This window comes from Pinus tabuliformis, chromosome 6, assembly GCF_031772625.1.
Source record: "Pinus tabuliformis cultivar Carrire ecotype Pingquan chromosome 6, CPIR1, whole genome shotgun sequence".
Lineage (NCBI taxonomy): Eukaryota > Viridiplantae > Streptophyta > Pinopsida > Pinales > Pinaceae > Pinus > Pinus tabuliformis.
In genome coordinates this window covers 1,621,506,446-1,621,534,433 of record NC_142292.1, presented here as the reverse complement: position 1 = coordinate 1,621,534,433, position 27,988 = coordinate 1,621,506,446, and the positions used below count along the sequence as shown (strand labels likewise).

General features: G+C 36.9%; 1 protein-coding gene across 1 annotated transcript; it reads right to left on the bottom strand.

Moving 5' to 3' along the window:
• Nucleotides 1-27,780, bottom strand: LOC149265106 (protein LEAD-SENSITIVE 1-like). Its single transcript, XM_089391581.1, has 2 exons — nt 27,596-27,780; nt 1-1,198 (listed from the first exon to the last, which is right to left on the bottom strand). Exons 1-2 carry the CDS (start codon nt 27,687-27,689, stop codon nt 456-458), a joined length of 837 nt encoding a protein of 278 aa, XP_089247707.1. The 5' UTR covers nt 27,690-27,780; the 3' UTR covers nt 1-455.
• Nucleotides 27,781-27,988: the final 208 nt, after the last annotated feature.

The following is a 27,988-nucleotide window of genomic DNA, read 5'->3' as shown; positions in this document are numbered from 1 at the left end:
TTAATCCAACACAATAGAAACAAACAAATATATTTGAAACCTTATATATGAATTTATCAACACATCAAAGGGCAAACAGGTGCATATATTTAGATCGCCCTCAATGACTTTGGACATATTACTTCAGCAACTTATAATACATTCCACTGATCTATTAACAATCTACTCCTCTGAAATCAATTGCACACATTTTGATCTTATTATGACACAAACCCATCTAGCATATACCACTAAGTTTCAACTCATTAAACACAATTAGGTCACAGACGATCTAATATCACCACTTATGACCTGAAACTTCTCAGACACAAACCAATCCAGAACCTGCTACATAACCAAATAAAACCTTCAATTTGTTTAAATCCCAACACAATTTATCCTTATATTTGAAGACTGTTACCACTCGATAATTTTAGTTTCATGGAGGACTGGTCAACTATAAACCATCATGTTACTTACGAATTGGGCGTTGCACTATTGAGAGATTCTGTGCCGTTAATGGAGCTCCTGTCCCTGCTTATTGCTTGAGATGTGGAACTACCAATTGAAGAAGCAAAATATACAGCCAAACGCTCCACTGGTACCTTAATTTTATCATCGCGAACACCAATATCTCCTTTATATCTCCCTGTAGCAAAATTTACAACCGTCCCGAAGGCCACGACTACTGGATCAGCAACAAATATAACTCTGTACGCGTACTTTGAAGTTAAACAATAACGAGCAGCACGCATTACAGCGCGCAGTACTGCTACTTGCCCACTTCCCGAGTCATGACTTTCAACAATGAATTCTGTCTTGCAGTATATTGCGAAGTCCTCACAATTCATCGATATTACATCGTAATTTGCAAACCCATTTTGAAGCAGGTACTCTGCACGGTGAATCACTGTTTCTGGGGGATCCGATCGTGCAAATGTGCACGTTCCTCCGCGGGCTTGTGCGAAAAATACAGCTACACTAACACCATACTCAAATCTATGCACAGCTCCTCCCTCGAGAAAGCAATCCAAACAAGAACGGATTACTCCATTATTTCCATTTTGGAAGCCGCAGTAGCCAGTTGGATTCGTACAGCTCAGATGTTGTATTGGTATTGAACTAGAGGCGAATGAATTAATTAAACTGGTCCCCACTCCGGGTTCTTGGTCTGACCCTCTTGTAAAATGGACCACGTAATTATCCCCAACATAAATCCCTGTGGAGGAACCGGCAAGCATAAAATGTGACACAAGTGAAATTGGAGAAATCATACAAAATCCATGTACATTGATTGCAAAACAGATAAGCAAAGCATAATTACCAATTAAAATTCAATGGCGGAAAACCCAATACTCAAAAAAAAAAAAAAAAAAAGATCAATCTAAAATATACTTCAACCTATTATTTTTAAGGGAAAATTGATAATATATTTTTCCAAGCAAAAAAAACAGAACATTTTCATTAATAAAATGTTTTATATCTGCTTACATCTTGTTCACTTTCTACTGAAGACAATAGTTCATATCAATATCTTGTGACTAACCAACAACTTACTCTGCATATTAATGACAAAAATACAGCAAAAAAAAAAAAAATCTGACTGCTCAAGAGAGAATATGGACATGACCAAAGACTTACCCAGAGAAATAAGAACAAAAACAAGGCAAATGATGATCTTTGATTGCTCAAAGAGAGAAAGCTCTCCAAATAGATCATCGATTGATCCTATTATACTCTCGGCTAGCCAAAACACAATTAAGACTCCAATCGCATCATAAAGGAAAATGTACCAGATGCACATACTGCCAATCGTGGAAAATAAAGAAAAAAAAGAGAGGGACAAAAAGGAGACAATGGAATCCACTAAGTAAACCTCCGGAGGGCCCGAATCCCCAGTAGAGACCGAGAACTTCATAATATTACAAAAAACACCTTGGCTTTGTATAGAACCTTCCACAACTTGTTCAAAGTCCATATAGTCGGGCTGAAGAGATAGATTATGTTTTGAGAGGGAATCAGATTCAATGTTATGTTCTTTGTAAATGTGTTGAAAGGTGACCTCCGAGAAAAGAGCCTTAAAGACAAAAATGCACTGCATCCAATTGAGAAGATTTGGAACCTGAACAACGAAACTATCTTGGATCCATTGGATAGTGGAAAGGGAGTCCCCGACCACCCAAATGCTATCAAAACAAAGCCATTGAGCCACGTGTAAAGCACCCCATAAGGCCAACATCTCGGCTCAACAATTGTCACCTAGGCTGCCAAACCATTGGAAGCAAAAAGATATATCATGGTCTATATGAAGTGTGACACCACACCCATATCACCCTCTAGTAGAAGTCCCATCAAAATAACAAATAGGATGAATATTATCCAGATAAAATAAAATTACAGTCTGAGGGGAACCCTTGGCGACCCATGGTCCAATCTCCATAAAAAGTGTTATGACGTGGAGGGAATTTAGTAGTGCATTGGGGGATGAACCTTCAAATATATATTGATTACATGCACGCCAAATACCCCATAAAATATAGAGAGGAACAAATCTATAAGCCTGATTTTGGCGTTCACAAAATCATATCCAATCAACCACCGAGGACATTTCAGTGACAATTTGTAAGCCCATAAGAGAAATCACCCGCTTCGAACTGTCCCTTGCGAAGGGGCAGAGAACAAAAAGATGGAGGCAATCCTTCGCCACTGCCATATAGAGGGAACATCTACCAGGCCCAATAAATCCCTTCTTTAGAAGGGTGTCCCATGTGAGAATGCGGTTGTGGAGAATTAACCATGTAAAGCATAAAATATTAAGAGGCACCTCCCAACCCCATAGCCTAACAATCAGCTCAGCAAAAGGGAGGGGTTGAGAGTAAGAAATGATATGCTTGTATGATTCTAAAACAATGATTATGCCATCGAACAAATGTCCGCCCCACACAAGTCTATACATACATGGAGTCCATAGAATACCAGCATACTAGAGATTACCTCGATATGATTCCATTTTGACTATAGGAATGTATGGATGCCAATGTCTCGAGCATGAGGCCAAGAAACAATAGATAGAGGCAATTGATGTCCCCTCCCAATGCTGGCCAAAATGTTGAATCTCTCCTGATTGAGAAATTTGACTAAAGGAACCCATAGGAGATGACATCCATGCATGCCTTTAATTGCATCCAATCCCACTTGTATTCTCTACCCATTCTCGACAACCTAGAGAAGGTTGCTACATAACCAAGGGATCACTGACCTTAAGCTCTGCCATTTGATTGAAATGCAAGACCTCGATGGAGATCCTACTTGGGTCCACTCCTCCAAAGCTCCTTGAGGAATGTATTTAGCCATCATAATAGATTGACAGAGGCCATGCTCTCTAAAGATGCGTCATAGGCTGGTCATCAGGAGAGCCTGATTAAAACTTTTTATGCTCAGGATGCCAAAGCCACCATTTTTAACCGGTCTAGAAATGAGATTAATTCCAACTAGTGGGATCTTTCTCTTGGAATCGAATCTAGACCACATAAAGTTTTCCATGATAGACTCAATCCTTTTTGTTATGGCTTGGGGAATTTGGAATATATGCATGTAGAGCACTAAAATCCTTTGAAAAGCTTCTCTCGCCATAATTAACCTAGCCCCCATAAAAATCCATTTATGGTCCCATCTGAGCAACGAATTCTCAAATTTTGCAATTAGCTGGTCCCAATCAGCAATCTTGTATTGGTTAGGCTTCAAGAAACAACCCAGGTATTTGAGTCACGAGGATAGTGGATGAAACTTCACCCCAAACAAATATGCAATGCCATTTATTTTAGATCTATCTCCCCCATCAAAGATGAGCTCAATTTTTTCTATGTTTATGTGGAGACTAGAGGCTTTGTGTAAATCGTGAAATATATTATGAAAGGCTTCCCATTAAGATAAATTTTCCTCCCCTCCACAAAGTATATCATCAATGAATAGGAGGTGTGATAATCGGTTGTTTCTAGTAATCCCACATCCCTTGATTGTGCCTGCTTCCTTCATGGGATGAACACTTATGTTGAAAGAATCCATAATTAAAATAAATAACAGTGGAGACAAAGCACAACCTTGTCTCAACCCTTTGCTCATTTTGAGGAAATTTGTGGGCTCCCCATTGACAAGGATCACCATAGAAGTTGTGGTAACGGATACCATTATCCAAGAAGCATGCCTATGCTTAAAACCAATTTTTTATAGAATCATAGACATGAATTCTCAATCAACATTGTCATATGCCCAAATTAGGTCAATTTTCATAAGACATGATTTATGTTTCCTGCATTTAATCGAGTGAATACACTCTTGTGCAATTGCTACAACGTCCTAAATTCTCTGTTGGACAAAAAACTGAACTGCTCCAACACGATGTGGGGGAAATGATCTTTTTGACTCGATGATGCAAATATTTTTAACTTCAAAGATGCATACAAAATTGCATATAAAAGAGCATGTAACAAAGTAACTTAAACACATGAAAAGAACTGGAAATCATAAATCAACCATAAGATCAAAGGCACACAAACTATTTGACTACGGACTTCACCCAAGGTGGGCTACGTCTTCAAGCCCTGCTCAAAGTGGGGAGGCCTTCTTTCATTAAATGGGAGCAAAGAAATGAATTACAATCAAATTTACATAAATGACCCTTATATCTCCAATTTTTGTCATGGATAGAAAATATAAAGCTTAGATGCATAAATGATCAGATTCGTGGTGTGAAATCATGTCAAATGGCTATAATCTTGACCATATTCTGAGCAAGTGACCTTTGGAGCTCCAAGGAACCTTTAGATTTCCTTAAGACTTCCTACAAGAATATTCTCCCAATATTCCTTCAATATCTTTCTCAGTTTCCATGTCCGCCTGGGCACAATTCTAGCTTGGGAACTCTTAGTTATGCCTGCACAACTTTCTTCTTTGTCCCGATTACGTCACCTCCCCCACTCCATTGGAAAATGAATGAGGTTTCTATACAAAACGTGGGCAAACCTTCCAACAAACGAGTTGTTGGCTCGTTAGCAAGTGGTGGTGATTATCGTGGGGACGAGTCAGGTTCAAAACTTGTTGCAACCATATATAGTTTGTTATTTTATTAAATAGTTGACATTGTTGGGGATTACCATGACGATTACACTGCTTGGTTGGCAGTTTATTATTTGAAGTCGCCTGTTGGAGGGCGGCCCACATAGGTTGAACAGGTTTGACCCTAGCTGGCTCCCTATTGGGTAGCCAATACACAGTTGGGTGGGGTCCACAGTACCTGTAGCCTCGACCCATTTATTATATACATTTTGTTTTATAGATAATACAACATTGTCATTGGACCGTTGAGGGGTGGCAGGCCACCACCCCAAAATATATATATATATATATATATATATATATATATATATATATATATATATATATATATATATTGATTTTTAATAACAATACAGTTAAACATTTTCTGTTGGATTTTAAGGGTTACTGGATGAATTAAGGAGGTGACAAATTAGCCCTTTCTAATTGTCGTTTTCCATGCATCGTCCCTTTACCAAATTATTGCCTCGTTAGTGACTTCCACTTGGCCTAGTTTGACTAGAACTTTGATCGGCGATATCTTGAGCATATAATTGGTCCTAGTTTCATTTCAATTTGATAACTTTGATTTTTGAGCTTTTTCAAGGCTAATTCTATTTCTGGAGCCACCTGGATCACCCAGTTAGCAATGAGCTTAGACATCATTTTGTAAGATAGAATTGCATAAATAGATAGGCCTATAATCTGAAAATGAATTAGAGCTATATTTCTTAGGGATGAGAGTGAGAAAGGTCGAGTTGATAACACCTGAAATATGCCAAGATTTTTTCACTGCTTCCTCCATCCACACAAAATCCAGCCCCATCAGTTCAAAGAAGTGGAGGAAGAAATCGCATGGCCAACCATCAGGCCCATGGCTATTATCCTTAATCATCTCCTTGAGAGATTGATGTAGCTCCTCATCAGAGATCTGCTTATCCATTATAGTTGAATCCTCCTCATTGAGCTTGTTAGGACATTTATTGATGAATTTGATCTTTTCTACCATGTGATCCTCCTCCCTATCTTGGAAATGATTTTTTGAAAAAAATAAATGCCCCCTCCTTGATCTCCTTGGGGGATGAAATAATGTGCCATGTTTCAACTTCAATATCCCATTTGGAGTTAATTTGTCTCATTTTAGATATAGCCCTCCAAACCATCAAGTCATTCCAAAATAATTGCTTCATGATCGAATATATATCTATAAATTTAATCATATTAATTTTTCAAAATTTTGAAATATTTAAATGAACCACCATTATATTCAAAACTTTTAAAAATTTCATTCAAGTTTTAACTTTGTTTTGCCACTACATTGACTCAAAATTCTGTGTTCAATAGAATAAATTTTCCACCCTATAAACATACAATTGGTAAACGTAAAAAGAAAAAAGTTAAAATTAATTGGTAAACTAGATTTGTTGCAATTTTTTAAAACTAAAATTTAATACTTTCTAAGGTACTTTAATATGGGATTTACCATTTTTATTATTTTTAGCAACTACAAATATTTTAATATGCAATTTACTGTTATCTATAACTTTTTTTAATATAGTGAATCTATGTCAAAGTTTAAAGCTCACAAGATGATAAGATCAGTGGGATACCTAAACAAAAATGGCAAACATATTTTGTAAGATCTCAAATGGTAAAATTTTCAATAGATCTGGCACATTATTGTGTCCTAAAATTGCTTCAACCTAGAACACGAAACATAAAGGGATCTGAGAAAGAAAAATTAAACCACTTATTTATATTAATAGTGTAGAAATGATACATGCTCTTATAAGTAACATTGAAGCCCCTACCAATGGCATGCGATGATTGCCAATTAAATGACTAAGCCAAAATATTGAAGCGCTCTTGTGAATCCTGAATAGATCCACCAAACAAAGATCACTGCAAGGTTTTCGTCCCGAGATCAAACTGGAACTAACCACGCTAAGCTCTCAAGAAACACAACAAGATAGACAAACTCCCTGATGTCCAAATGCCTTGCTCTTCTCCCCTTTTATAGGCTTGATGGACTCTCTAGAAGCCTTTATTTTATTATTTTCTCAAAAAACGAAGGAAAATACCATGGGAAAATACCACAACAAATACCATGGTTAAATATCATCCATCTTGACCATATCAAAAAAAAAAAATATTACAAACCCTCCCACCTCGATATTGCTTTCCCTCAAGCAATTCACACCTATGTATCAGTAAGGTTGTCTGAAGCATACACATAACAATATAAGGGTCTCATATGAACCACTAAATCATTACAATATGCCAGTGTATCATCCAATCAAGGATAGATCTTTTGATGCCTGAATCCCAGATCAACCTTTGAGACCATAGCCCATGAGTGGTGTGTGTACTTTCCCTGGATCCCAATCTAATTGTTGACTCCACTTGCTATTAACAAAACCTCTTGGATCCCAATGCCACCAGAACCCAATTTCATAGCTCATGAGCCATGGCTCGAAGTGCATTATGTCCCTAGCTATGAATGTCTTCTCAAGATTCATCAGGTGCTAACTCATAAATCCTTGAGTCCATATGCAAGGAACACTCCCACCATGTTAATGTTGCACTAGTCTGATTCTAATTGGGATACTCCTAAGTTGTCAAATCATTGCTTGGCCTTGGTGCACCAGTAAAAACCATATGGAGGGCTCCCATAAGATCCACCTGGAAAAAAATTCCCTCCTTTCTCCAATTCACAAAGGTAGGCAACTCCCAAGTATATTATTTTGGTTTCCTTGAGATGAACTTGAGTTGTTCCTTAACACTATACAACATGGCCATTGATTTGGCACATACTCCTATGAGTTCCTCACTTTCCCTATTCTACTGTAAGACAACACCTCAGGCTAACTCAATTTTTTTCTTCAATGCCATAAGATCTATCTTAAAATGCTCAATCTTTCCTTGGAAGTCTTCTCTTGGAAATTCTGGTGTCTTATTATATGCCTTTGTATCTGCGTACACTTAATGCTCAACTGCCACACCTACAACTTGAGATTTTGACAGTATCTCTAGAAGTGGCTCATCCTGCATACTATGTGTTATGCTCCCCTTCATTTTTATGCTCATCATGCCAGTTCACTACTACTGGTTCTCCATTCAAGTCTCCTTGAATGTATTCTCCATGGCCTTCTCCACTTGTGGAAACAATCTGCGGTTCATCCTTATGTTATCCTAAGTGCTCATCATGTATGTTGTACCCATGCACCTCTAAGTGTTCATCATGTTGGTCCATCATTACTGATTCACCCCACAAGTCTCCTTGAATGTCGTTTCCTTGGTCTTTTGTGCTCATAGAAACATTTTGTTGTTGAGGTGAACTTTTACTTAATTACTCATATCCTCCATGGATGTTCTCCTGCAAATCAATGGAATCAACTATAGTAGAGGAATCCTGTTCTATTCCTATTATCCCCTTCATGACATTTGAGCATGAGTGGTAAACTGCCCAAGGTCCCTTGCATACAAAGCATAGACCTTTCCTTCTTAGTTCATTCTTGTTGTCAACATAAATCCTTGTTAGTTCCTCTTTTTTCAACTTCTTCCTAAATACTTTGATATTTTGTTTGACCAATCCCCCAACTAGTTCATAGGAAACATGCGATACAATTAGCTCCTTCCTCCAAATGGCCAACAATTTGGATCTCAGTTGTTTGCAGATGACCTTATCTTCTCCCAAGATCAGGGACATGATCTCTTGCATGTCTGTTTTGACAAAGTTTGGATGAGATGTTGTAATGTTGGTGCAAAAGTATTGGAGCATTTGAAGGATTAAGTCATCACATTCTATATCTAACATACGTATACCAAATTTGAATTTTGCCATGTGTTCTAAAATTTTGCACCTTCGAAAAAATGTAATAAGCGTGATACTGTCCAACCCTTGGAAGGCTTCTACCATCAGTTAAAAAATCCTTCTCATGATGTCATCATTGTAGGCTGTAGAAATGTTGTTAATACTAGGACTTTACTGAGACAAGAGGCAACCGTGAGTCTAACCTTTTCAATTTGATTGCTCTGTTAGTCACAAAGCCATGTATAAGGTGTCCAACAATAGGAAGACATCTTCTGACTTTGTACTCTGCAATTTGGATCCAAGTTCAAAGAGACACTTGCTTCTTACATCTTCCTTCCAGATATCCTTTGAATGTTGACGGATAGCATGGACCTTCCAAGAGAAAGGCTTGTTGTTTAGCTCTTGCTTTTGATCTGTAAGTTGTTGTCATTTTTTATCCACAAAAGTTTTACAGCCCAGAGTACCAGTGGATGTATTACTATGTTGATTCTTGAGGTGTTTCCAACAGTAAAGTGATGACATTATGGCTTGGCATCAATGGATTTCCTTCCTTCTCTTCCCAAATTTGTTCAATGAAATCAATTCACATCTTTTGAGAAATTAAACGGAGAAACAATTCATTGCAATAAAAATAATAACCCAATGGAAGACACTTTCTGCAAAATCAATTCCTGCAATAGCTGGTGGAATATTTTGTGGAAATAGATCCCTTATCTTGCAAAAATAATAATATGTCTTTGATGAGGGAGGCTTCGAATCTTCGTTTTGTATGTGATCACAATTTAAACACCTTGTTATATCTGACAGAGAAAAAATTTCAAATCTGAACTGACGCTTAACCTCATTTGAATTGAAGGAAGCAGAGCATTACACCATGACAACAAGATGGAACTTGGTTTAGGCTAAATAACTTAGCCTTCAATCCACACACCCTCGGCCCTTGATTATGGCAACTTCTCAGTCGCTTAGAAAAATACAGTGCTGGACGTTACAAATTTTGGCCTACTTTTATGTAGATGAGTTGGCCTCTTCCAGAATTTCGCTCATGATCCACCTCCAGATCATATGAACTCTTTTACTGTATATGACAAAGTTGATTTTAATAAATTTCTGAACCCGACAACAAGTTGATCTGGCAATAACTCAACCATGAATCCAGGAGATTCGGCCACCAATAATGGCTCAACTTTTCTGAAATTTTAATGAGAAAAATATAGTTCTTTAATTCAGCCCCAACTTGGTAGATTGGCCACGTGCAATTTTCACTTCATATCCACCTCTTGCTGCATCGATTTTATTCTGCACAATGCACAGATTGAGAAATTTGGCCCATTCTTTGCTAATCACATCAAGTCTTTGGCATTCGGGCAGCTAGGCCTTGCATATGAATAGGGAAACTTTAATTTTATTTTCATGGAGGGAAATTACAACAATTGGTGGCCCAATCCTTTTGGTCCGCACTTTCCCCTGTCGATACATCCACTACCCACGACCTGCCAATAGTTGGTTGACCTTGTTCGACGGATGCGACCTCGGGGCTCAGCATACAGCCCATGACCACTGTTACCAAACAACGGATGGCTTGGCCGTTGAGATTCTCATGCGTCCCTCCCTCGAGCCCATGTGCTATGAATATATAGTGCTTCACGACAGTGCAATCAGTGTATGGCCCTTCAGCCTTGGAAAGCTAATGTATGATTGACCCTCGACCTTGTGCTTTAATTTCATTCCCACAAATTGCAAAATATATCAACTAACTCTACCACAATTGACCCACTCTCCTGTGGTATGGAAAATCTTGGGTTCTATAGTGATTTGGCTGATCGACCCTCCCTGGAATTACTAACTCCAGCACTGTCCGTGGATCTCTGCCGGACACCTGATTGATACATCCGTGAATGCATAGGTTACTCAACGAGATGTTTGGATGGGTTTTCCCTTCAACACCCAGTAACTGGTTCTTTTCTAGGGTACACCTGCTGAATGACCAGGTCCACACAACGTATCCATGTTACAGGAGTTGTACTCGGGTTCTCTACACAAGTATCTGTTGAAATTGTAATTTCACCTGCGCATTTAATTCAGAAAACCACCAGTACTCCCATCACACCGCTTTTCACCGAGCGGTGGTTTTTTCTTAAACGGCTCCGATAATGTACACAGTCTGACACATGGCTGGCAGTTTTTCAAAAGTGGTTTTCATTGGAGCGTAAAGGTCATTTGGTTCGACTGAGCAATAGCCATCCGATTGAAAGGATGGTGGATGTTTGTTGATTGAAGCCAAAGCTATGCACAGTTCAGCACATGGAGCTTGCGTGAAGTTTTTGTTTTGACCGCCAGTTTCTCCATAAAAGTAATTAATGAAATTTATTGTGATGGGTAGAACGTAGGTAAAAAATTTTAATTTTATTATTTTCTATTAGCGGGAGTATGAGCACAAGTAAATGTTGGTAAAACCATTTAATTTTATTGTTTTTTTTTAACTCATGGGAGTAAGGCAAAGTAATATGTAATGTTATTTTGTTTGGCTTTTTTTTTTTTTATGATATGTGTGTGTAATGAAACGCACAACAGTGCGAATATAGAAGAATAGGGGGAGCATGTAATGAAGATAGGAGCAGCAGCTTGAAATGTGATGTGAAATATACATAGCAGTGTAAAATGCAAATTGTTGTTCGTTGAAAAATAGAAATATACAGCAGCTCGTGAGTGAGGAGTGAAAAGTAAGGAGAAAAATTTTACAACAGTAAATGTAAGTTTTATTTCTACACACAGTAGTGTAAAAATTTGGAGCTGAAATAGAGTAATTTTTTATGGAACTGGAAGTTCTTGATGAATCCCTCTGTTAAGAGGAAAAAATTTGTATCAAGCAGTTTTTATTAATGAATACAAAGTTTTATTGTGCATCTGAAATACTCTGTTCTGTCCAGAAACAATTTAGCTTCCCTGTGTTAAGATCCTGTGGAAAACAGAGCATTATTCTCTATTCTATTCAGTTAATTTGTTTTGGAATTTAGCAGAAAATTCCCAACATTGGTATCAGAGCTTGTCCAGGTTCTTTGAAGGTGTCAAAGAAGCTAAAGGAAGGACTTTTTTGTTGCAGCAGCTTCTCCAGCAGAGTGAAGACTCAGTCAAAAATCCAAGGTATTTCTCAAGTTTTCTTTGTGTTGCTGTTGAGAACAGTCAGTGATTTTTAATACACAGTCAAGTATTTTTTAAGAGTGCAAGAATGGTTGGCTCCAGCACCAGCACTAGCATGGGTATTTTTAATGCTCAGCTCCCATAGTTTAATGGGAAAAACTATGACTATTGGGAAATAACCATGAAGGCTTTGCTAGGCTCACAAGACCTATGGGAATTTGTTGAGGATGGATTTGAAGAACCAACAGATGAAAATGAGTTTAATAACTTAACTCAGGCAGAGAAATATTTGTTGAAGAGCTATAAGAAGAAGGATTCAAAAGCCCTCGTATTTTTGTATCAAGCAGTGCATGAGAGTGTGTTTCCAAGGATAGCAGCAGCCAAGACATCCAAAGAAGCATGGAAAACTCTCAAGACAGCCTATCAAGGCATGGAGAAAGTGAAGACAACAAAACTACAGTTGCTGAGGAGAGATTTTGAGAATCTTTGCATGAAGGAGTCAGATAATATTGACTCATTCTTCACACAAGTGATTGGTCTGGTCACACAGATGAGGTCTCATGGAGAGATTCTTGAAGAAAGGAGGATTGTGGAGAAACTGTTGAGGGTCCTACCCTCAAAGTTCGATGTGATTGTCACCACCATAGAAGAGTCAAAATATCTCTCAAACTTCTCAGTTGATGAACTACATGCATCATTGACAACACATGAGCAGAGATTGAGTAGAAATGAAAACTTATCTCTAGAGCATGCCTTCAAGACCCATATGTCTTTTGGAAGAGGAAGAGGTCAAGGCAGAGGAAACAAGAAAGGAAGAGGCAGAAGCCAAAACAGAGGTGGAAGAAACAGTCCAGCAAATGTTCAAGGAAGAGGCAGCAATCCAAATCAGAACCAAAGCCAAAGCAACACCCAACAAAGTGGACAACATCATGCTCAAGGACAAAGGTATGAAAAATCTAATGTCCAATGTTGCTACTGTGAAAAATATGGGCATTATGCAAGTGAATGTAGGAAGAAGCAGCATGATATGAACAATAGAACTAGTGCAAATATCACTAGAGAAAATATCAGCCAAAATAATTTGTTTTTAGCTTATAATATGGCTGAAGAAAAAAGTGAAGATATATGGTTTCTAGACTTTGGTTGCAGCAACCATATGACAGGAAACATAGCCATGTTTTCTATGTTAGATCAGAATGTGAAGTCACAAGTTACACTAGGGACTGATAACAAAGTTTCTGTTATGGGAAAATGAGAGGTAAATGTCTTAACAAATAAAGGTGAAAAGAAAACCATAGCAGATGTTTATTATGTTCCTGGAATGAAATGTAATCTCTTAAGTATTGGACAGCTTGTTCAAAAGGGTTACAATATTTTCTTTGTGAATGATGTATGCACCATCATGGATAGAGCACCCAGCAAACAATGTATTGCTGAAGTGAGGATGACAAGGAATAGGATATTCCCTCTCAAAATGAAAGCAGATTTGACAAATAAAGAAGTAGTGGCAATAGTGACTCAAGAGGTTTTCCAAAGCGAACCAAAGGATGAAAATTGGTTGTGGCACTTGAGATTTGGACATCTCAACTTTGGAGGTCTTAATTTGTTGAGTAGAAAAGGAATGGTAAGAGGATTACCATTGATAGAGAAACCAGATAGCCTTTGTGAAGGTTGCATCTTGGGGAAACAACACAGAGAAAGTTTTCCATCAGGGAAAAGCATAAGGGCAAAAGCACCCTTAGAAATTGTTCACTCAGATTTATGTGGACCAATGCAAACTCCATCACTTGCAGGCAGCCACTACATACTAACATTCATTGATGATTTTACAAGAAAAACTTGGGTTTATTTTTTGAAGAACAAAAGTGAAGTGTTTGAAAGATTTTGCAATTTCAAGGCACTTGTGGAAAACCAAAGCGGGCTGCATATCAAAGTTCTAAGAACTGATAGAGGAGGTGAGTATATCTCCAAAGAATTTCTACGGTTTTGTAGAGAAAATGGAATTCATAAGCAGTTTACAGCTAGGTACACCCCGCAGCAAAATGGAGTTGCTGAAAGGAAGAATAGGAAAATCATGGACATGGAAAGGAGTATGTTAAAGGCAAAGAATTTGCTAAATGATTATTGGGCTGAAGCTGTACACTGTGCAGTGTACATTTTGAATAGATGCCCTACAAAAGCAGTGATGAACAAAGTGCCAGAAGAAGCATGGAGTGGGAGAAAGCAAGGAGTCACCCACATGAAAGTTTTTGGATGTGTGGCTTATGCACACATTCCAGATCAGCTAAGGAAGAAGTTGGACAGCAAAGGGGAGAAATGTATTTTCATTGGATACAGTGAGGAATCCAAATCTTATAGGTTGTATAACCCATCCACCAAGAAGCTCACTGTGAGTAGAGATGTTCAGTTCATTGAGGAGGAAGCTTGGGATGGAAGCATAGAGAAAACAGTGAATGTTAAAACCTCTTTGTCACATGATGAAAATGATGAAGAGATGGCTGAAATACATCCCCAAACAGCAGCACCAACACAAGGACAGCAAGGGACACCCTTGAGGAGAAATGAAAGTGCTTCTACAAGCACACCACAAGGAGGAAATTCAAGTGCTTCTTCAAGCACTTGCACACCAAATGAAAGAGGTAAGAAGTTCAGAAATTTAAATGACATTTATGAGCAAGAGGTAGCAAATGAAAGTATGAATTCTTTGTTTGCATTATATTGTCATGTTGATGACCCTATTCATTTTGAAGATACAATTAAGGATAAGAAATGGACAGAAGCTATGGATGAGGAAATCAATGCCATAGAAAGAAACAAGACATGGAATTTAGTTGAACTACCAAAAGGAAAGGAAGTCATTAGAGTTAAATGGGTCTACAAGACCAAGAGTAATGTTGAAGGCAAAATAGAAAGACACAAGGCAAGACTGGTAGTTAAAGGATATAAGCAGCAGTATGGGAGAGACTATGATGAAACTTTTGCACCAGTTGCAAGAATGGAAACAGTGAGAGCAGTGCTGTCCATAGCAGCACAAAACAAGTGGAAAGTTTACCAAATGGACGTGAAGTCAACATTCCTAAATGGAGTGTTAAAGGAGGAGGTTTATATTGAACAACCTTAGGCTATGAAAAGAAAGGCCAAGAGCACAAAATGTGTAGATTGAAGAAAGCTCTTTATGGGCTGAAGCAAGCACCAAGAGCATGGTACAGTAGGATAGATTCCTATCTACTGAAAAATGGATTTGAAAAGTGTGAGGGAGAACCCACCCTCTACATCAAAGAAAATGATGGTAAATTACTAATTGTTGTGTTGTATGTTGATGATGTTATTTTCACAGGCAATGATGTTTATCTTATTGAAAATTTCAAAACAGTCATGAAAAAAGAATTTGAAATGACTGACATGGGTTTGCTGAGATACTTCTTAGGAATAGAAGTAGAACAAAGTGGAAATGTGATTTTTATCTCACAAACAAAATATGTTAATGAAGTGTTGAAAAGATTTAATATGCAGGAAAGCAAGGCAGCAATCACTCCCACAAAGAGGACAGCAGCAAGGATTTTGATCCTAGCTTGTATAAGAGCATAGTTGGCTGTCTCATGTATTTGATTGCAACTAGGCCGGATATAATGTATGTTGTTAGTTTAATTTCCAGATTCATGGAGAGACCAAAAGAAGCACATTGGCAGGCAGCAAAAAGAATTCTGAGGTATGTTAAAGGTACTAAAAGGTTTGGCATTTTATATATTACTTCAGAATGTTCAGATTTAGTTGGATACACTAATAGTGATTGGGCTGGAAGTGTAGATGATCGGAAAAGCACATCCGGTTATGTTTTTCACATGGGTTCAGGAGACATTTCATGGGCTTCTAAAAAACAGCCTATTGTAGCATTGTCTACAGCAGAGGCAGAATATGTGGTAGCTACAGCAGTAGCATGTCAAGCAGTTTGGATGAGAAGGATGTTAAGGAGCTTATGTCAAGAGCAAGTAAAAGGAACTATGATTTTTTGTGACAATAGCTCAGCTATTGCATTATCCAAGAATTATGTGTTTCATAAGAGAACGAAACACATTGACACAAAGTTTCACTACATCAGAGAATTGGTGAACAATGGAAACATTGTCTTAGAACATTGCAAAACTCAGGAGCAGGTTGCTGACATTCTAACCAAGCCATTGGGACAAAAAAGTTTTGAATTTTTGAGGAAATGTTTGGGTATCACTGATAACTCAGCAGTTGAAATTAAAGGGGAGCGTTGAAATTGTAATTTCACCTGCGCATTTAATTCAAAAAACCACCAGTACTCCCATCGCACCGCTTTTCACCGAGCGGTGGTTTTTTCTCAAACGGCTCCGATAATGTATACAGTGTGACACGTGGCTAGCAGTTTTTGAAAAGTGGTTTTCATCGGAAAGTAAAAGTCGTTTGGTTCGATTGAGTGATAGCCATCCGATTGAAAGGATGGTGGATGTCCGTTGGTTGAAGCCAAAGCTACGCACAGTTCAGCACATGGAGCTTGCGTGAAGTTTTTGTTTTGACCGCCAGTTTTTCCGTAAAAGTAATTAATGAAATTTATTGTGATGGGTAGAACGTAGGTAAAAAATTTTAATTTTATTATTTTCTATCAGCGGGAGTATGGGCACAAGTGAACATTGGTAAAACCATTTAATTTTATTGTTTTTTTTTTTTAACTCACGGGAGTAAGGCAAAGTAATATGTAATGTTATTTTGTTTTGTTTTTTGTTTTTTGCTTTTTTTGTTGTTTTTTTGTTTTTTATGATATGTGTGTGTAATGAAACGCACAGCAGTGCGAATATAGAAGAACAGGGGGAGCATGTAATGAAGATAGGAGCAGCAGCGTGAAATGTAATGTGAAATATACACAGCACTGTAAAATGCAAATTGTTGTTCGTTGAAAAATAGAAATATGCAGCAGCTCGTGAGTGAGGAGTGAAAAGTAAGGAGAAAAATTTTACAACAGTAAATGTAAGTTTTATTTTTTTACACACAGTAGTGTAAAAATTTGGAGCTGAAACAAAGTAATTTTTTATGGAACTAGAAGTTCTTGGTGAATCCCTCTGTTAAGAAGAAGCAATTTGTATCAGACAGTTTTTATTAATGAAGACAAAGTTTTATTGTGCATCTGAAATACTCTGTTCTGTCCAGAAACAATTTAGTTTCCCTGTGTTAAAACCCTGTGGAAAACAGAGCATCATTCTTGTTCTGTTCAGTTAATTTGTTTTGGAATTTAGCAGAAAATTCCCAACAGTGTCTGCAATCGGTTTTTGCGATGCATAGGCTGATGCACGCACTTGCTTGGTCCAACTTCTTGTTTTCTATCCTCTAACCGATCTAGCTCGCACAAGCTCCAATCGACTGCCATGATAACAATCCCATGCACATGTTTTGTCTCAAACCGACATCCACTAGCCAGATTGCTCCAACACTATAAATTACTCAGCGTACCTCGCACAAAATCCACATGCTATTAGACTTCGTCTTTCTCTGGTGATCACGCTAACCTTCTTGGTACTCGCACCCGCAGATCAACATTTCATGGTCGCTTCAATGATTTTGGCCATTCTCAGTGTTGTTCAAACGCATGCACACCATAATCTGGCTTCTACTTAATGGTGGCAATGGATCCCTAAATTAAGTTGCATGAGCAGCTTAGCCTTATGGTGGCAATCGACCACAATAATCAAAACTATTGCCAGAAAATGATAATTTCACAACTAGAAATCGACATCCACACTGACCAAACTCTGCCTCAAATTTACAGTAGATTTGACCTCCTGTTCGTAATTGATGTGATCCCCCAGATCTGTGATGGGCTCAATCTCGACATTGGACTACAGATCCCGTAAGATAGTCTTAGATCTGATCCGTACGAATCATTTAAAAATAATAAAATTAGTAATTAAACAATCTAGGGTGACACTTGGTATCGCTGAAGATGAGAAAATGGGAAAATGTCAGTTTAGGCGAAAAGAAATCTCACTGAAGTTACGACAAAAAAATTTCAATCCTGCGAACAAAGATCTGATTCACTGACAAGAATCCTTAGGCCGGTAAAATGCACGGTTCTGCTACCACTGGAAGATCCCAAACTGTAAAATTGTCACTTGATCTGACACATTATTGTGTCCTAAAATGTTCGGGACCCAAAACACCAAACACAAAACGATTTGAGGAAAAAAATGTAGTCATTTATTTATATTAATGTAAAAATGATATATGCTTATACAAGTAACACTGAAAATGGCATGTTGTGAATTTTGGATGGATCTACTCAACAAAGATTACCGACTACCGTAGGTTTCGTCTAGGGATCAAATTGGAACTGCCTATGTCAAGTTCTAAAAAAAACACAATAAAATAAACAAATTCTCAATGTCCAAATGCTTTGCTCTTCTCCTCTTTTATAGGTTTGATGGACTTTCTATAAGTTTTTATTTTATTATTTTCTCAAAAAGCGAAGGCAAATACCACGGAAAAGACCACAGAAAATACCATGGTTAAATATCGTCCATCTTGACCATATCAAGAAAAAAAAAATATTACAAATCCTCTGATTCTGAAACCTGTAATAATATAAAAATGATACATGTTCATAAAAGTAACATTGAAGCCCCTACTAATGACATGCAACGATTGCCCATCAAATGACTAAGCTAAAATATTGAACTGCTCTTGTGAATCCGGAATGGATTCACCCAACAAAGATTATCTTGGGGTTTTCGTCGAATCAAACTGGGACTCACCACGGCACAATAAGATAAACAAACTCCCAGATAACCAAAATCCTTGCTCCTCTCCCCTTCTATAAGCTTCATAGACTTTCTGCAAATCTTTATTTTATTATTTTATCCCAAGCAAATACTATTAAAAAAAAAATAAACGAAAAAATAAAAGAAAAAATGTTGCATATTTCCGGAAGAAATAACAAACATATAGATTACGAGAAGAAAACCATAACTCAAACATTTTAAAGAGGAAAACCTCATATCAAAGGAAATGCAACCTTGTTGTCGCTTCCAAACTCAACTCCCTGTACGCAAAATTGGTAAGCAAAATCGAAGTGCATGGTATATGAATAGAAAACCAGATGAGGGTATCAAAATCTTCTTCAACACATATAAACCACAACGATAATTGTTTATGCAGCCAATTTAACAGATGATTTTCATTAATTAGTTTGAATAGTTAATGTGATGAATGTCATACTCCCACTTAAATTTTCCCTTAAAAAAATTGAGGCTGTTTGTCATACTCCCGCTTAAATTTTTGTAGCATGTTGCATGACGGGATGGTCGGGCGGTTTGGTTTACTCGCCCCGGCCGTGTTTCGATTCCTGCAGATACTGCAGCGTATTTGTTCCATGGCAACTCAATGTTTAGATGTTGACGGCTGTTCAGGTTCTGACGCACATTTGTACCCATATATATGTTAAAAAAAAAAAGAGACCATAATGCTTCTAAAAAGAACTAGCCCCTCCCATTTAAAAAAAAAAATATGTAAGTTTCCTCCTTGTAAGCTAATTTACCTCACAAGAAACGATTGCATGTGGATATGAAATCTGAACAAGAAATGGGTTGAGGTGGATACGAAATCTGATATAGACATTAACAGGTCTGCTCAAACGTGATTTCGTGAGTTATAACGGATGGCACAGTAAATAAAGGGACAAATGTGGAAGAGGTTTTTGGAATTTAATGATGGATAGAGTTATTATTCTAAATGTTGGATATAGTTTTATTTTAGAAATCTTTAATAATAATATAAATAATTCTGCAAATCTCCAATTATTTATATCTTAATCTCTCACATATCATAGATCTACATCCAAAATTTATCAACTCTGAAAATCTCCCATCACTTATTTCTTAATCTCCTACGCATCATAGATCCACATCCCAAAAATGCTCATATTGTGTAAAAAGTAGTAAACATTCTTCATACAAAACACGTAATTTCCTTGATGCAAAACATTGAATAGTTCATGAAAATAAGAGAAATTGTATTAAAGAATGTAAATACTAAAAAAAAATGAGAAATTGTATTTGGGAATGTAAATACAAAATTGAGAGGATGTAAAAAATTTTCACTTAATATCCTGGATACAAATAAGAGAAATTGTACTAAGCAATGTAAATATTAGCATGAGAATAAGGGAAATTCTATTTAGGAATGTAAATACAAAATTGAGGATGAGAAATTGTATTTAGGAATGTAAATAGAAATTTGAGAGGATGAATAAGAGAAATTGTATTTAGAAATGTAAACACAAAATTGAGAGGATGTGAAATTGTATTTAGGAATGTAAATAAAAATTGAGAGAATGAAGTTTGACATTGTTTATATTTATTTTGATAATATTACATCAAGTTTGACTTGTGGCTTGAGAAACCGCAATTTAGGGACATTTAAGCCCTCAAAATATCCGCCTTAACATGTCTAGATTTTTGCCCATGGAGTTTGGAACGGTGAACTTCACATCACAAAGTGAGTCAACAATACAACCCATAAAGATCTATTCTACCTTGGTGAGAAAATAATAACTTTATTATTAATATAATAGATTAATATAAAATTATTTATTAAAATTTAATTAATATTCTTATTTTTTAATCATTTTATAAATAAATTTATAGAAATCTAATTAATTAATTATTTTTAATTATTGTACCACTTCCTTATGTAAATGTTCATTGTCCTTATCAATTTTTATTTTTATTTTTTTTTTAATGTTTCAATGCTTATTATCATTCTGAATCTGAACGGAACACAAATAAGGAATTCAGCTTTTAAAAACCACTTTTCCTAAGTGGGAAGCTTATCCATGTGCCTAACTACGTAAGTGGCGATGATGTCATGAAACAGGTAAGTGGTGATGATGCCATGACATTGGAGATGGCCAACATTATATCATATAGAAGCAATGATTGGAAATTAAGCACATTGTCGACTAGATAGAGGATAGGGAACTCTTCTTCAGATTCGAAGGGTTTATAAAGATTTTACTAGGATAAATTAATTATTAGATGAATACAAAGTTGTGAAGACACCTCAAACTTGAAACCATTTTTTCACAACTTTAACAAATATTTGTAGGGATTATACTGAAGTGAATGGAGCTTGTGAGGATTGGCCCCCTGGAAATGCTACTTTTGAAGGTATAATAATACTTATCAGTTATGTAGAATGGAGATACATTGTGATGGTGATATTTGAGTTTCCTCACATGCTTTTTATTTTTCTAGAGTGCTACTTAAAATTGTAATGAGTTTGGGTAATTAGGTGGAAAAAGGAAGTGACATATTGTCGGGTGTTTTGCTACTGTTGAGAGTTAGGAGAAGGGAAGAGAATTGGAAACTGAAAGGCGACTATGGTTAGTACCCATAAAAAGCTTCAAAAAGGCACTACAAGAGTTTTGCAACCAAAGATCGAAAGAGATTAAATTCACAAAAAGATTGATTGACCTCAAATATAACTAAAAGCAACATAGTTATTGTTTCCAAGAAGATTTAAAAAAATAATTTAAAAAAGACTAAACTAGTGCTAATGTGACTATCAAATAAGAAGGTATCTAAGATTTCTTACTAATTCCTTTACTTAGGTCAGCCAAATTTTCAAGGCATATTTCATAGTAGAACAAATTCCTTTACTTAGGTCAGCCAAATTTTCAAGGCATATTTCATAGTAGAACGAATTCCTTTACTTAGGTCAACTAAATTTTCAAGGCATATTTCATAGTAGATATCCATGATCTCTTTTTCACTTGCTAAGGAAAATGCTTTTCTTAGATGTGGTTGCTATCTTTCTTTAGCTCCCACAAGTTGTGATTAACTGCTTTCCACTTTGTATAGTTTAATATGCATTTAAAAGACGTGCACCACTTTGACTTATTGATAGGTAACTAATCTAATACCACTCTACATCAATTTTCATTTTAATTCCTTGTTAGTGTTTTAGCTAGGCCTATACATGCTGAAAACAAGTCTTACACAAAGGTATCATTGAAAAAACTAGGTGACATTGTATTAGGTCTTATGGTGATAACAATTGATCCAAGGGTATGTTAATTTCGTTTCCTTGGTTGCTTCATTCCGGAAGCCTATGAGTTAGGCTGAAAACTTCAAGTCTTACACAAAGGCATAATTGGAAAAACTAGGTGACACTGTATTAGGTGTTACTGTGATGAAAAACGATCCAAGGTTCTATCAATTTCAATTCCCTGGTGACTTCATTCTCAAATCCTATGAGTTAGGTTGAAAACTTCAAGTCTTACACAAAGGCATCATTGAAAAAACTAGGTGACACTGTATTCAGTGTTATTGTGATGAAAACTGATCCAAGGGTCTGTCAAATTCGATTCCTTGGTGGCTTCATTCCAAAAGCCTACGAGTTAGGCTGAAAACTTCAAGTCTTACACAAAGGCATCATTGAAAAAACTGGGTGACACTGTATTAGGTGTTATTGCGATGAAAATTGATCCAAGGGTCTGCCAATTTTGATTCCTTGGTGGCTTCATTCTGGAAGCCTATGAGTTATGGATCCACGAAAATTTTCCTTCAAGACCTTTCTCTGCAGCAACGAACTCGTGAATCCAAATGCCCCATACTTCTCTTATGCACATTGCTTAAATACCATGTAGGACTCGATGCTATAGGAACCTGATTGTCTCAATTCCCATGCTAATTGCTTTGATCATTCTCTTAGCACCCACACTATGTCACGCTGTAGACTGGTTGGAGTCTAGAAGCTTTTTTTCTATGCCACAAGCCAACACCTCAAGGCATGATCAAGCTCCAACTCTTATGATGCCAACGCCATAGGCCCCTCTGGAGATCAAGGTCGGGCCTCGACTTGAAGTCAGAGGTTGGGTTATGGCCAAGCTTAGGACTACAAGAAAATCATGCCCAATGGCCTGACTCAACGTTGGCTTAGCTCTTTAATCCGATGCTCCCCGTATTCCTTCATGATCTCATGGCCTGTAGCCATCCAAGGACTTCACCACTCCATTCTTCATTCAAGGTTCCTTTGACATAGTTCTTCCAGTGCTGCCCTTTGTGCGTTCTTGCCCCCTTTCAAAATAGATTCATGAAAGATCCAAGTACTTTATCGCCCTTGGTCCTGTGAGTCACCTATAACCCTCATTAAACTTATGAATGACGCACTATGGTAACACTTCGGCTTGACTTTTATACCTCTGAACACTGCAATCCAACCAACACTTATGAGCACAAAAACAATACAATGTTTACAAGCATAAAACAAACATGTGTTGGTTACAGGGATACTTGGATTAAAATAAAACAAACTCAGTTACAATGACATGACCTTTGAGAACCCAATGACCTTTCCCAGCCTAATCCTTTCCATGACCTATTTCTACATTGAAATTGGTCGTCCCCTGACATTTCACAGGCGGCTTATGCATAAACAAAACAAACCTAAAGAATGAAGAATGTATTCTTCTGCCAGTGCATGCCTTCTAGAGGCTTCTAATTAATAAAAATATTACATAAAAAGGGAGGAAAGGGTGTCCTCTCTCCAAGTTTGCCACACTGCTCAATTTGGAGCCTTTAGGGAAAAAAATTGGTTTGGGTGGAGACTATGCCCCTGCATCATACTCCCGCACTTGAAAATCTTCATGTCTCTTGATCATGTGCCTACATCACTGCATCTCATCTTCTCCATATTATTCTTCTTTCACCTCATGTATCATTGAACTCCTCTTCTCACTTAGTAGTGAGTTGCAACTAAGCCTCCACTAAGACCTCACCGGATCTCCTCCTTTGGCTCAGAATTTTGGCATCTCAATTCGCCCCTCTTGGAACCTCTCAAGCTTCCTCTACTCACTTGTGGTTGTTGCACACTCCTCTCAAAAATTCTACCCACAATCGCAGCCGTGGAATTGTTACACAACTTCTACCCAACTGTAACTAGAAGTTTTTTTCGGCAGGAAATTTGTCATGCTTTGGTACCACTTGATGAAAGTTGATCTAATGGTATGTCAATTTCAATTCCCTGGTAGCTTCATTTCGCAAGCCTGTGGGTTATGGGCCCACAAAATGATTCCTTCAAAACCTTTTCCTATAGCAATGAACTCGTGAATCCAAATGCCCCATGCTTCACTTGTGCACATGTTGGTTAAACAATACGCAAGACTCAATACTATAGGAACCGAACTGGCTCAACTCCCATGTTGATGCTTTAATCACTCTATCAGCACCCACACTGTCTCACGCCCTAGATTAGTCGGAGTCAGGATGCTTTTTTTCTACACCACATGCTAACACTGCAAGGCACGATCAAGCTCTCGTTCTTCCAAGGCTAACACCCATAGGTGCCATCAGAGGTCGAGGATGGGTCCCGACTTAAAATTGGAGCTCCGGTTACGAACAAGGTTAGGACTTCAAGGAAATCCCCCCAATGGCCCGACTCAATGTTGGTCCCACTCTTTAATCTGACGGTCCCCATCTTCCTTCGTGATTTGACGTCATATGGCCATCCAAGGACTTCACCACTCCATTATTCATTTGGGGCTCCTTTGACATAGTGCTTCCAACGTTGTCCTTTGTGCGTTCTTGCTCCCTTTCATAATATCTTCAAGTGAGAGAAAATTTCTTTCTCACCCTTGGTCTTGTAATCTCGAACCCTCAATAAACTTCTAAACAATGCACTATGGTAGCTGCTCTTCCCACTTGTTCCTCATAAAACTATGAACGTCTTCATGACATTCACCAGCATAAGAAATCATTCCTCCACAAGAAGGATTTATGATGACCCTATCAGACAATGACATATATACATATAAACATTAGCATAAATAAATCATGATCTGTGACGGCCTTGTCAGACAATGGCATATGCACATATATATAAAAATATATAAACATTATCATAATCATAATCACAACACAATTACCATATATCGTAAGGTCAAGGTTAAGAGAACTCCAATTGTCCATGCACAACATTGAGAACAACATTTCCCAACATAGCCAAGGCATATGGCACCTCAAATCCATTTACTTTACCTTTCTGTTACCTTTCTCATGATTGTCCCGACATTGTTTATTAACCCCAATGGACCCAACCAATCGAACTGGTTGTCATACTCTTTTCTTTAGCTACCCTTACTCATGCACCCGCTTCATCTAGGTCTCACATTACTTGTTGGGTTTCATTAAGCTCTCCTTGAGCTCCCATAAATTCCTATTCCCCTAATCAATTCCCAATACCCTAAAAACATAAAAGAAAAGAACAAGAAACAAACAACAAGAAAACCATGAAAAACAAATAGCAATACGACACCATAAACAAAGTGACATGGCCATGCACTAGACATAACAAAACTGCAAACCAAATGGAAATAAATCACAAGGCACTGAAAGAAGAAAAAATAACAACAAACACCATGACTCAACCAGTGGCTTCCATCAAAGATTATAAAAAAAACTCTTACTATTATAACATCAAGTAACCTGTCAATATCCATAATTATACATTAACTAGCATTTGAATAATAACTATTAATACATCAACTTACCCCAATTATATTAATTATATTAAATTATAGTGCTAAATCAATAAAAATACCACATACCATTCCATAAAAGTTGTGCCCAACTTCCGCTTTTTACTTACATTGAATGTATACTTCCACTCTTTACTTACATTGGATGTATTCTTTTAATCCTATTAACATACTTTTCTAATCACTTTGAGACATTAATAAATATTAAGATAACTAATATACACAACTTTTATTAAAGCACCTGACATTCCATTAACATACCAAAATAGTTGAAAAAAACATAACATGCAACAAAGGACTGTTGCAACCAAAGATCACGGGGGCTTAAATTCATAGGTTTGATTGGCCCCAAAGACACCTGTTGTAGTGTGAGGTGCGGTCTTTGGGGGAGCAATAAACACCAGCCAACGACCTGACTTTGATCTAGAGCATGTGTACAATGCATGAGGAGGTCATACTGCTTATAAGGAGCACGATTTGCTTAATGAGAGACAAATTTGCAAACCAGTACGACCAAAAGGATGGAAAACATAAAACAGCAAAAGCAATTAAAGCTTAAGCCTGCAGGAGATAGAAATATATCCACGTGTTTTAGGAAAACTGATTTGACAATTTCCAATTTATTTACAATAACTCTGAAATAGGAGCAACTGATTTTTCATTTTCCAAATCATCCAACAATGAAGGAAAGAGCACATTAATGAAGAAAAGCACTTATTGTAATGTGTTGCAATGTCCATTTACCATTAAAACACTGAAATATGAGAAAAAATTTCACACTATAGGGATAGCTATCTTTATAACTAGCGCTCATAAAAATCTTCAGAGTGGCAAATTAAATATTAAGAACAATCACCAAAATGCAAACGGTTAATTTTAATAGTTCGCAAATGCAAGTTCACAGCGAAATACACAACATGCAGAGGAAAATCAATGTACATGGAAACATTATTTATCCTAAAAATCCAAAGGAATTGGATTCAGCCAGGCTGTTTTGTTATGCGTCTATCTACAGGTCATATGTTTTCTGATTAATCTCTAACCTCATCAACGAACCTCATCAACGAAGTATCGGTAGCATGTAGCATTCCTCTTCATTTCCAGTCAAAGAATTCCTCTTCCCTCTTACAGGAACAATATATAAAAACAAAACAACATAGAGAAGATTGGCTTAATTAACAGATAGCTGAAATGTAAAGCCTTTTAATTTTGTATTTCTCCAAACTTATTTTTATTCTTGATATTTAGAAAAAATTATTATAGTTTAGTTGTCAAATCACAATGAGGATAGTTATTACTAATTGTTATAGGCAAATGCAGATAGATTTATCACTTTTATTCAAGGAAAACCAAGGTACCTAGTATTACCCCCAGTGGTATGTAAAATACAGACTGTTAAATGCTTCTGGATCTTGAGCTATTAACCTATTTCTTTATGTGAGAAAAATAAACTCAGCCAAACAAAAATAATTTCTTTTCTCTTTATATTCTAGAAATAAAAGATTTTTTTTTTAAATAAATAACTTCTATTTTTTCTACAATAACCCATACCCATTCTATTCTAAATTATTTTTGATATTTACAATCCAGATAAACTATTCTTGAAATTTACAAAACTACACATAATAACCCATAACACCAACAAGCGGATCTCTTTCATATTGTGCGGATCTAATTCGAATCATTCTGGGAAGCAAACCATAACCCAAACTTTTCAAGGGAAAAAAGAACTTAACAGCAAAGAAGAGGCAACCTTCTTGCCTCTTCGAAAACCTAGGTTCCCAGTACCCAAAAATCCAAACGGGTCACAGTTATACCCAACTTAAACAAAAGGATAGAAAACATTATTGCCATTAAAACTAGGAAAATGCTGAAAACAATTTGGGTATCAGACCATCCATATCAATACAAATGTCACGGAACCAAGTCAGAACAAATGCATTACAACGCAGAAGAATCTGATACCTTCTCAGTAACTATATTGAATGTAAAGGTTATATTGAGGCGAGGAAATGTACCGTGGTGAGCATATGTGTAACCTGCCCTCCATGAGTAAACATGATCCCCAGCTCTGAGATCGCTTCTGTCCACCTTGTTGAAGAGAAAGCCCATTCTGATTAACTGAACTGAATCACGATGGATGGCGCAATGCAGAGGAGCCTGCCTCGGAGTCCCGCTATCGAAATAGAATGCGCTGCGTTTTCCGATTTGCAATAAAACGTAGGAAACCGTAGGTTTAAGCATGATTCATATAATAGTTACCAAATTCGAATTCGAATACGAATACGAATTCGATTCGATATGGAAAAAATTTCGATTGATTAAAATTCAATACGGAAAAAATTCGAAAATATAAAACTTATAAATTCGTTATATTTTTAAATTAAAAAAAAAAAATCTAATTTTTTAAG